This window comes from Salvelinus fontinalis, chromosome 5, assembly GCF_029448725.1.
Source record: "Salvelinus fontinalis isolate EN_2023a chromosome 5, ASM2944872v1, whole genome shotgun sequence".
NCBI classification, from domain to species: domain Eukaryota; kingdom Metazoa; phylum Chordata; class Actinopteri; order Salmoniformes; family Salmonidae; genus Salvelinus; species Salvelinus fontinalis.
This window is the reverse complement of record NC_074669.1, coordinates 28,329,897-28,341,928: the sequence shown is the minus strand read 5'-3', so window position 1 is coordinate 28,341,928 and position 12,032 is coordinate 28,329,897. Positions and strand designations below refer to the sequence as shown.

At 43.3% G+C, this 12,032-nt stretch overlaps 1 protein-coding gene across 3 annotated transcripts in view; it reads right to left on the bottom strand.

Annotated features, from left to right (window-relative positions):
- LOC129855434 (volume-regulated anion channel subunit LRRC8C-like) overlaps nt 1-12,032 on the bottom strand; it is a 37,570-nt gene that overhangs the window by 11,815 nt on the left and 13,723 nt on the right. The window contains exon 2 of one of the 3 annotated variants that reach the window (XM_055923087.1): nt 11,128-11,273. In XM_055923087.1, coding sequence (XP_055779062.1) covers nt 11,128-11,265 — 138 coding nt within the window. In that variant the 5' untranslated portion in view covers nt 11,266-11,273. The other 2 variants (XM_055923086.1, XM_055923089.1) reach the window with 2 other exon arrangements.

The following is a 12,032-nucleotide window of genomic DNA, read 5'->3' as shown; positions in this document are numbered from 1 at the left end:
GTAACAGGCGGGCTCCTCGTGAGGCAGGTGGTTAGAGCGTTGGACCAGTTAACTGTAAGGTTGCAAGATTGAATCCCTGAGCTGACAAGGTAAAATCTGTCTGCCCCTGAACAAGGCAGTTAACCCACCGTTCCTAGGCCGTCATTGAAAATAAGAATGTGTTCTTAACTGACTTGCCTAGCTAAATAAAGGTGTTATAAAATAAAAATAGGCAAAATCAACATCCAAAATTACAGATTTCCGATTGTTATGAAAACGGCCCTAATTAAATCGGCCATCCCGATTAATAGGTCGACCTCTAATTTCAATCACCAAAAAATGTAGCCAGAGGTGTAGCCCACTCTCCCCACTGTAGCCCCTCCCCTGTGTGAGTGAGAAGTGCAGGATGCAGACAGCTCCGTGAATGTATGACAGCTGTCTAAGGGGAGAAATATTTAACAAAAATGCCTAGATTTACAGCAGAGGAGCTGAGGAGTAAACAGTTGGTGACCATGTACTCCGTTTCACACTCCTCCCTTTCTCCATGCCCCTCAGCTCTCTTTCTCTCTTCCGCTTCGCTCGTCTTGCTCGCCCTCGCTCTCCCTCTATATATCCCTCCCTTCAGCTGTCTCACTCTCCCTCTCCATTCCCTATATGTGGTAGCTGGTATGTAGAGCTATACATTGGCTTCTCTCGGTTTAAAATAAAAACGTTTCCAGGGCCAGTGTTTCCCCCACAATTCTAAACTGAGACAGGTAATGTATTAATTAGGGCCAGTAAAAAATGTTTTTAAAAACAGTCTGCTTTTACAAGGCTGCAGTTCTCGGAAGTCATCGGATGGGTGGTGTTTTGTGAACCTTGTCTCAGCGAAATTCTTAGGATTTGGTAAGTAAACATGTTCCCTCCATTTAGTATGATAGATTACATTATGAATGGAATAGTGGTCGTACAATATCATACAAGTTACAGGACGTATAGTATTATACATCTTAGCCGGTCATACAATAGCATCCAGTTGGATGACTTAACTGATCATATGTTATTGGTCACATATACAGTACCAGTAAAAAGTTTGGACACCTATTCATTCAAGGGTTTTCCTTTCATTTTTACTATTTTCTACATTGTAGAATAACAGTGAAGACATAACTATGAAATTACTACATGATTCCATTTTTGTTATCAAAAAAGTGTTAGAATCTCAAATTCAAAATATATTTTGATTTAAGTAGCCACCCTTTACCTTGATGACAGCTTTGCACACTCTTGGCATTCTCTCAACCAGCTTAATGAGGTAGTCACCTGGAATGCAGGTGAGCAACGAACCGCCCTTGCTGTCTCTGCCTGGCCGGTTCCCCTCCACTGGCATTCTCTACCTCTAACCCTATTACAGGGGCTGAGTCACTGGCTTACTGGTGCTCTTTCATGCCGTCCCTAGGAGGGGTGCGTCACTTGAGTGGGTTGAGTTACTGACGTGATCTTCCTTTCTGGGTTGGCGCCCCCCCTTGGTTTGTGCTGTGGTGGAGATCTTTGTGGGCTATTGTCTCAGGAGCCTCGTCTCAGGATTGTAAGTTGGTGGCTGAATATATCCCTCTAGTGGTGCGGGGGCTGTGCTTTGGCAAAGTGGGTGGGGTTATATCCTTCCTGTTTGGCCCTGTCCGGGGGTATCATCGGATGGGGCCCACAGTGTCTCCTGACCCCTCCTGTCTCAACCTCCAGTATTTATGCTGCAGTAGTTTGTGTCGGGGGGCTAGGGCCAGTTGGTTATATCTATCTGGAGTACTTCTCCTGTCTTATCCAGTGTCCTGTGGGAATTTAAGTATGCTCTCTCTAATTCTCTCCTTCTCTCTTTCTTTCTCTCGGAGGAACTGAGCCCTAGGACCATACGTCAGGACTACCGGGCATGATGACTCCTTGCTGTCCCCAGTCCACCTGGCCTTGCTGCTGTCCCAGTTTCAATGGTTCTGCCTGCGGTTATGGAACCCCTACCTGTCCCAGACCTGCTGTTTTCAACTCTTAATTATCGGCTATGAAAAGCCAACTGACATTTATTCCTGATTATTATTTGACCATGCTTGTCATTTATGAACATTTTGAACATCTTGGCCATGTTCTGTTATAATCTCCACCCGGCACAGCCAGAAGAGGACTGGCCACCCATTTACATACATTTACGTCATTTAGCAGACGCTCTTATCCAGAGCGACTTACAGTAGAGTGCATACATTTTATTACATTTTTTACATTTCATTACATTTTACATACTGAGACAACGATATCCCTACCGGCCAAACCCTCCCTAACCCGGACGACGCTATGCCAATTGTGCGTCGCCCCACGGACCTCCCGGTTGCGGCCGGCTGCGACAGAGCCTGGGCGTGAACCCAGAGACTCTGGTGGCGCAGCTAGCACTGCGATGCAGTGCCCTAGACCACTGCGCCACCCGGGAGGCCCGGTTGCGCCACCCCTCATAGCCTGGTTCCTCTCTAGGTTTCTTCCTAGGTTTTGGCCTTTCTATGGAGTTTTTCCTAGCCACCGTGCTTCTACACCTGCATTGCTTGCTGTTTGGGGTTTTAGGCTGGGTTTCTGTACAGCACTTCGAGATATTAGCTGATGTACGAAGGGCTATATAAAATAAACTTGATTGAAACTTGATTGAATGCATTTCATTTAACGGGTGTGCCTTGTTAATATGTGGAATTTATTTTCTTAATGAGTGCGTTTGAGCCAATCAGTTGTGTTGTGACAAGGAGGGGTTGGTATACAGAAGATAGCCCTATTTGGTAAAATACCAAGTCCAAATAATGGCAAGAACAGCTCAAATAAGCAAAGAGAAACAACAGTTCATCATTACTTTAAGACATGAAGGTCAGTCAACGCAGAACATTAAGAATTTTGAACGTTTCTTCAAGTGCAGTTAAAAAAAACATCAAGCGCTATGAGAGCCAGTTTCATCATGAGGACCACCACAGGAAAGGAAGACTCAGAGTTACCTCTGCTGCAGAGGATAAGTTCATTAGAGTTACCAGCCTCAGAAATCATCAATTAACTGCACCTCAGATTGGAGCCCAAATAAATACTTCAGAGTTCAAGTAACAGACAACATCAACTGTTCAGGATGTCATGGTCACATTGCTGCAAAGAAACCACTACTAATGGACACCAATAAGAAGAAGAGACTTGCTTGGACCAAGAAATATGAGCAATGGACATGAGACCGGTGGAAATCTGTCCTTTGGTCTGATGAATCCAAATGTGATTTTTGGTTCCAACCACCATGTCTTTGTGAGACTTAGAGTAGGTGAACGGATGATCTCCGCATGTGTAGTTCCCACCATGAAGGAGGAGATATGATGGTGCTTTCCTGGTGACACTGTCAGTGATTTATTTAGAATTCAAAGCACACTTAACGAACATGGCTTCCACAGCGATAGTCCAAACCAGATGGGATGGCGTATCATTTGTTTTTCAAGAGGACAATGACCCAAAACACACCTCCAGGCTGTGAAGGAGCGTGATGAGTATTGCATCAGATGACCTGACCTCCACAATCACCTGACCTCAACCCAATTGAGATGTTTGGGATGAGTTGGAGTGCAGAGTGAAGGAAAAGCACCCAACAAGTGCTCAGCATATGTGGGAACTCCTTCAAGGCTGTTGGAAAAGCATTCCTCATGAAGCTGGTTGAGAGAATGCCAAGAGTGTGCAAAGCTGTCATCAAGACAAAGGGTTCCTACTTTGAAGAATCTAAAATATATTTAGATTTGTTTAACACTTTTTTGGTTAATATATGATTCCATATGTGTTACTTAAGAGTTGATGTCTTCACTATTATTCTACAATGTAGAAAATAGTCAAAATAAAGAAAAACCTTTGAATGAGAAGGTGTCCAAACTTTTGACTACTACTGTACATATTTGGCAGATCGCGGGTGTAGGGAAATGCTTATGTTCCTGGCTCCAACAGTGCAGTAATACCAAAATATAAAAAAACGTGCAATTCCACCAAAATAAAAGGAATTAAGTATTATAAGAACGAGATAATATTGTAGGACGTACAGTATTATGCATCTTTCTCTGAGACCTGGTTGCTTGTTGAATCTTAACAAAAGGAGCGCTACGGGGAGAATTACATTGGTGGTTTGGAGAATTAATAACAAAGGTTAGGATAATTGACGTAAAAGGTTAGGATAATGAAAATGACCAAAGTTAGGATAATTTGCATGAATCCGGTTAAAGTTAGAATAAGGGTTAGCTACAAATCCTAGTGACTCCAACACGCAACCTTTGGTTTGCTAGACGGTCGTGGTATACGCCCACCCATGATCCCTGGCCAACCTCCCTACTGTAGTTTGTCTAAAGTACAGTAGCTAGATCATTGGTGCATCTCATACATCTTGGAGGTTCTCACTAATACACTATATAACCAAAAGTATGTGGAAACCCCTTCAAATTAGCAGATTCAGCTACTTCAGCCACATGCATGGTGACGGGTATATAAAACCAAGCACACTGCCATGCAATCTCCATAGACAAACATTGGCAGTAGAATGGACTTACTGAAGAGCTCAGTGACATTCAACATGGCATCGTCATAGGATGCCACCTTTCCAACAAGTCAATTCGTCAGATTTCTGTCCTGATCCAGTTGCCTGAGGCAGTTTTAAGTGCTGTTATTGTGAAGTGAAAATGTCTAGGAACAACAACGGATCAGCCGCAAAGTGGTAGACCACACAAGCTCACAGAACGGGACTGCCAAGTGCTGAAGAGCGTAGCGCATAAAAATAGTTTGTCCTCAGTTGCATAACTCACTACACCTGCTTCCAAACTGTCTCTCGAAGAAACGGAAGCACAATAACTATTCATCGGGAGATTCATGAAATGGGTTTCCATGGCCGAGCAGCGGCACACAAGCTTAAGATCACCATGTGCAATGTCAAGCATTGGCTGCAGTAGTTAAAAGCTTGCCGCCATTGTACTCTGGAGCAGTGTAAACACATTCTCTTGAGTGATGAATCACGCTTCACCATCTGGCAGTCTGACTGACAAATCTGGGTTTGGAGGATGACAGGAGAACGCTTCCCGGCCGAATACATTGTGCCAACTGCAAAGTTTGGTGGGGGAGGAATAATGGTCTGGGGCTGTTCTTCATGGTTCGGGATAGTTCTAGTGAAGGGAAATCTTAACACTACAGCATAGAATGACATTCTAGACGATTCTGTGCTTCCAACTGTGGCAACAGTTTGGAGAAGGCTATTTCCTGTTTCAGCATGACAATGCCCCCGTGCACAAAGCGATGTCCATACATAAATGGTTTGTCGAGATCGGTGTGGAAGAACTTGACTGGCATGCATAGAGCTCTCAACTCAACCCCATCAAACACCTTTGGGATGAATTGAAACGCCGACTGCGGGCCAGGCCTAATTGCCCAACATCAGTGCCAACCTCAAAAATGCTTGTGGCTGAATGGAAGCAAATCCCTGTAGCAATGTTCTAACATCTAGAGGAAAGCCTTCCCAGAAGAGTGGGGGCTGTTATAGGAGCACATATTAATGCTCATGATTTTGGAATGAGATGTTCGACGAGCAGGTGTCCACATACTACACGACCAAAAGTATGTTGCGTATTTCTGAGGCCAGGCTGGTTTTTACCATTTGTGAAAGCAACCATTTCTAAACACTCTGTCTTTCGAAGAGACCCCTCCCTCGGCTCAAGGGAGAACACGGGATATTCCCACCCTAATAAATAGTTCCTGTCAATGGTGTTTGGGGTTTCAAAAAATTATTAGTCATAATCTACACAGGTTTATACAGAGATGTAGCCCCTATGGGCCCTGGTCCAAAGTAGTGCACAATGTAGTGAATAGGGTTAATTTGGGACGCAGACCAAGAATCAGCAAATCGAGCTCCACCCTCTCCAGCTGGTCTGAGTGGTGAAGAACATTGAAGTGACAGGCCATGGGCCACTTGAATCATGACTACATCCCAAATGGCATCCAATTCCCTATTTAGTGCACTATTTTTGACCAGTGCACTATGGGAAATAGGGTGCCATTTGGGACAAATCCCATATGTTTATAAAGAGCGGGTGAGGAAGGTAGGAGGACATTTTTGGTGTGGTGCAGTGTGTGTGTGTTATGCAGGAATTTCCTTCCTTTCCGTTTGTATACTCCCACCAGACTGCAACTTACATGAACCCAAAACCGGGTTGTTTGTCACTGCAGGACAGGACACATCGTTCTAGAGCTTTGTGTCCCTAATGACTTAGTGCATCTTATTTATTTGTAAACAGCTGGTGCACAATATCTAAGGAGGTCAAGGTTTTGCTCGCCTGAGGTAGAGTATCTCATGATAAGCTGTAGACCACACTATCTACCTAGAGAGTTTATCTGTATTTTTGTAGTCGTCTACATACCACCACAGACCAATACTGGCACAACGACCGCACTCAATAAGCTGTATTCCGCCTTAAGCAAACAGTAAACGCTCATCCAGAGGAGGTGCTCCTAGTGGCCAAGGACTTTAATGCAGGGAAACTTAAATCAGTCTTACCTAATTTCTATCAGCATGTTAAATCTGTAACCAGAGGGGGAAAAAATCTAAAATATATTAAAACACTTTTATTTATTTTTTACTATGGACCACCTTTACGCCATCCAGAGATGCATACAATGCCCTCCCTCGCCCTCCATTTGGTAAATCTGACCATAATTATATTCTCCTGATTACAAGCAAAAATTAAAGCAGGAAGCACCAGTGACTCAGTCTATAAAGTGGTCAGATTAAGCATGTGCTAAACTACATGACTGTTTTGCTAGCACAGACTAAAAATGTTCCGGGATTCTTCCAATGGCATTGAGGAGTACACCACATCAGTCACTAGCCTGATCAATAAGTGCATAGATGACGTTGTCCCCACAGTGACTGTACGTACATACCCCAACCAGAAGCCATGGATTACAGGCAACATTCGCACTGAGCTAAAAGGTAGAGCTGCCACTTTCAAGGAGTGAGACTCTAACCCGGAGGCTTATAAGAAATCCCGCGATGCCTTCCGACGAACCATCAAACAGGCAAAGCATCAATACAGGACTAAGATCAAATCATACTACACCGGCTCTACAAGCCCTGCCAAATCCGACGAGTGTCAAACTATTACAGACTACAAAAGGGAAGCACAGCCAAGAGCTGACCAGTGACCCAAGCCTAACAGGTGACCTAAATACCTTCTTTGCTCGCTTTGAAGCAAGTAACACTGAAACATGCATGAGAGCATCAGCTGGTCCAGATGACTGATCACGCTCTCCGCAGCCGATGTGAGTAAGACCTTTTAAACAGGTCAACATTCACAAGGACGCAGGGCCGGACGGATTACTAGGACGTGTACTCAGAGCATGTGCTTACCAACTGGCAAGTGTCTTCACTGACATGTTCAACCTCTCCCTGACTGAGTCTGTAATACCAACATGTTTCAAGCAGACCACCATAGTCCCTGTGCCCAAGAACATGAAGGTAACCTGCCTAAATGACTTCCGAACCGTAGCACTCACGTCTGTAGCCATGAAATGCTTTGAAAGGCTGGTTATGGCTCACAACAACATTATCCCAGAAACCCTAGACCTACTCCAATTTGCATACCGCCCCAACAGATCCACAGATGCAATCTCTATTGCACTCCACACTGCCCTTTCACTCCTGGAAAAAAGGAACACCTATGTGGGAATACTATTCATTGACTACAGCTCAGCATTCAACACCATAGTGCTCAAAAAGATCATCACTAAGCTAAGTACCCTGGAACTAAACACTATTCCCTCTGCATCTGGATCCTGGACTTCCTGACGGGCCGCCCCCAGGTGGCAAGGGTAGGTAATAACACATCCGCCACACTGACCCTCAACACTGGGGGCCCCTCAGGGGTGCATGCTCAGTCCCCTCCTGTACTCCCTGTTCACTCATGACTGCACTTTCAGGCACGACTCCAACACCATTATGAAGTTTGCAGACAACGAGACAGCCTATAGGGAGGAGCTCAAAGACCTGACCGTGTGGTGCAAGGACAACAACCTCTCCCTCAACGTGATCAAGACAAAAGAGACGATTGTGGACTATAGGAAAAGGAGGACCGAGCACGCCCCAATTCTCATCGACGGGGCTATAGTGGAGCAGGTTAAGTTCCTTGGCATCCACATCACCAACAAACTAACATGGTCCAAGCACATCAAGACAGTCATGAAGAGGGCACGACAAAACCTATTCCCACTCAGGAACTGAAAAGATTTGTCATGGGTTCTCAGATCCTCAAAAGGTTTTACATCTGCGACATCCAGACTTAAGCCATCCTAGTCATAGACTTCTCTTTGCTACCGCACGGCAAGTGGTACTGGCGCACCAAGTCTAGGTCCAAGAGGCTTCTATCCAGCTTCTACCCCTAAGCCACAAGACTCCTGAACAGCTAAACAAACGGCTACCCAGACTATTTGCATTGCCTGCCATCCTCCCCCCTTGCTGCTGCTAATCTGTTATCTATGCATAGTCACGTTAATAACTCTACCTACATGTACATATTACCTCAATTACCTAATTTCCAAACTCTGATGATTGGATTTTCTAGTAGGACAATGCTCCATACCACACAGCCAGGTCAATCAAGGTGTGGATGGAGGACCACCAGATCAAGACCCTGTCATGGCCACCCCAATCTCCAGACCTGAACCGCATTGAAAACGTATGGAATGTGATCAAGAGGAAGATGGATGGTCACAAGCCATCAAACAAAGCCAAGCTGCTTGAATTTTTACCCCAGGAGTGGCATAAAGTCAACCAACATCAATGTGAAAGACTGGTGGAGAGCATGCCAAGGCATATGACAGCAATGATTGAAAATCAGGGTTATTCCACCAAATATTGATTTCTGAACTCTTCCTAAGTTAAAACAGTATTGTGTTGTTTAAAAATTAATATGACATTTTCTTTGCATTATTCGAGGTCTGACAACACTGCATCTTTGTTATTTTGACCAGTTTTCATTTTCTGCAAATAAATGCTTTAAATTACAATATTTTTATTTGGAATTTGGGAGAAATGTTGTCAATAGTTTATAGAATAAAAAATATATTTTTTAAATCTAATTTTACCCAAACACATACCTATAAATAGTAAAATCAGAGAAACTGATAATTTTGCAGTGGTCTCTACATTTTTTCCAGAGCTGTATATATTTTTTAATATTATATATAGTTTTTGGAATAGGACTACGATGAGAGTTAAAGAACACGAGAATGCAAGTATATACAGGTCAGTGCCAGTACCTCAGTCAATGTACAGGGGTACTGGAGTGGTTGAGGTGAGTTTATACATAAAGTACCAGCCAAAAGTTAGGACACACCTACTCATTCCAGGGTTTCTTTACTTGGACTATTTTCTACATTGTAGAATAATAGTGATGGCATCAGAACTATGAAATAACACATATGGACTCATGTATTAACCAAAAAAACCTAAAACATATTTTATATATTTGAGATTCTTTAAAGTAGCCACGCTTTGCCTTGACGGCTTTGCACTTTCAACCAGCTTCATGAGGTAGTCACCTGGAATGCATTTCATTTAACAGGTGTGCCTTCTTTACCTTCTTAATGTGTTTGAGCCAATCAGTTGTGTTATGACATGGCAGGGGTGGTATACAGAAGATAGCCATATTTGGTAAACAACCAAGTCCATATTATGGCAAGGACACCTCAAATAAGCAAAGAGAAGTGACAGTCCATTATTACTTTAAGACATGAAGGTCAGTCAATCCGGAAAATTAAGTTTCTTCAAATGCAGTCGCAAAAACCATCAAGCTCTATGATGAAACTGGCTCTCATGAGGACTGCCACAGGAATGGAAGACCCAGAGTTACCTCTGCTGTAGAGGATAAGTTAGAGTTACCAGCCTCAGAAATTGTAGCCCAAATAAATGCTTCAGAGTTCAAGATTAGTAACAGACACATCTCAACATCGACTGTTCAGAGGATACTGTGTGTATCAGGCCTTCATTGTACAATTGCTGCAAAGAAACCATTACTAAAGGACACCAATAGAAGAGACTTGCTTGGGGCAAGAAACAATGCACATTCGACTGATGGAAATCTGTCCTTTGGTCTGATGAATCCAAAATTGAGATTTATGATTCCAACCTCCGTGTCTTTGTGAGACGCAGTGTAGGTGAATAGATGAGGTCTACATGTGTGGTTCCCACCGTGAAGCATGGAGGCGGTGTGATGGTGCTTTGCTGGTGACACTGTCTGTGATTTATTTAGAATTCAAGGCACACTTAACCAGCATGGCTACCACAACATTCTGCAGCGATATGCCATCCCATCTGGTTTGCACTTAGTGGGTGGGACTTTCATTTGTTTTTCAACAGGACAATGACCCAACACCGCCAGACTGTGTAAGGGCTATTTGACCAAGAAGGAGCGTGATGGAGTGCTGCAGATGACCTGGCATCTACAATCACCCGACCTCAACCCAATTCAGATGGTTTGGGATCAGTTGGACCGCAGAGTAAAAGAAAAGCAGCCAACAGTTGCTCAGCATATGTGGTAACTCTTTCAAGACTGCTGGAAAAACATTCCAGGTGAAGCTGGTTGAGAGAATGCCAAGCCTGTGCAAGGCTGTCAAGGCAAAGGGTGGCTACTTTGAAATATCTCAAATAGAAAATGTATTTTCATTTGTTTACACTTTTTCAGTTGCTACATGATTCCATGTGTTATTTCATAGTTTTGATGTCTTCACTATTATTCTACAATGTAGAAAATAGTACAATTAAAAACCCTTGAATGAGTAGGTGAGTCCAAACTTTCGACTGGTATTATAGTTTTAAAGAAACAAAATATAAAATAACATATGGCTGTTCTGTACACAGAACACAAGGCAGACTGAACTACAATAGTAAAACTTACTCAGATCTTCCCTCTGGGTATAAGCTTATGCTCTAAAATGTTTAGAACATGTATGCACCTCTTACGGAACAATTGTTAGTTCATAGATAGTCAGGCTTTTTATGGAAGAGCTTTTGAAGCTGTTGGATGCTACTGACCTGTAGGGTGCATCTGAACACTCCGATCATTAGCATGACCACAGAGAGGTAGTCTGTGCACTAACCTGTAGGGTGCATCCGAACACTCCGATCATTAGCATGACCACAGAGAGGTAGTCTGTGAACACATCCCACCAGGGCTTCAGAACCCGGAACTGTGGCTGCTGTTCCGAAAACTGTCGGAACTCCGTCACAGGAATCATGGCTCCTGCTGGGACAGAGATGAAATGTAGGGATTGTTTGTAAACAATGTATAGCTTAAAAATATGTTTAGTCCTTATATGTACCAGTTATTACAAACATAACTGCATTTATGAATTTAAGAGTGGTGACATTTCTCCATCCCCATCACTTAGCTTTAGAGCAAGTGGCAGGGCTTCCTTTTGGTTGAAAAACGAATAAACGATTGTGCTCTTAAGCCTCCATTTAAATCCCCTTGTCACATTCCTGGAGGATGCCCGCCATAGATGTTCAATATGGCCAGCTTCCAGACTAGTTGACAATGCAGGGGGAAATCCTTCATAAGACGACACTAAGAACGAAGTTGGCGTTAAGCATTGCCTTTCGTACATCCAGTCTGTCTATTGTTTGTCAAACAAACCAGCCCTGCCAAAATACAGCAGGCCCCAATATGGCCACGTTTGTTTTACATTCAATTAGGATCATACAACAGACCTTTCACTGGAACTGTGAATCAAAGTTTCCTTTCGGTGTGGGATTTGATGGATTTCAACTCTCCTTCCTATCATGCTGTCAAACATGACAAAAAAAACTATTGTAACTAATGGAGTATAATTTCCTTTGTGATATGGCTAAAGATTTGAATGTACAACAACAACAAAAACTCACTGGTTTCAATTTCGTGGCTGGCATAGACAAAACAATCTGCCTGTTAGGATGGATAACTGAATCAGTCTAAATCAGCATAATATATGGAGTAATCTCAGTTAACCCAGACTTAAGTCTCACA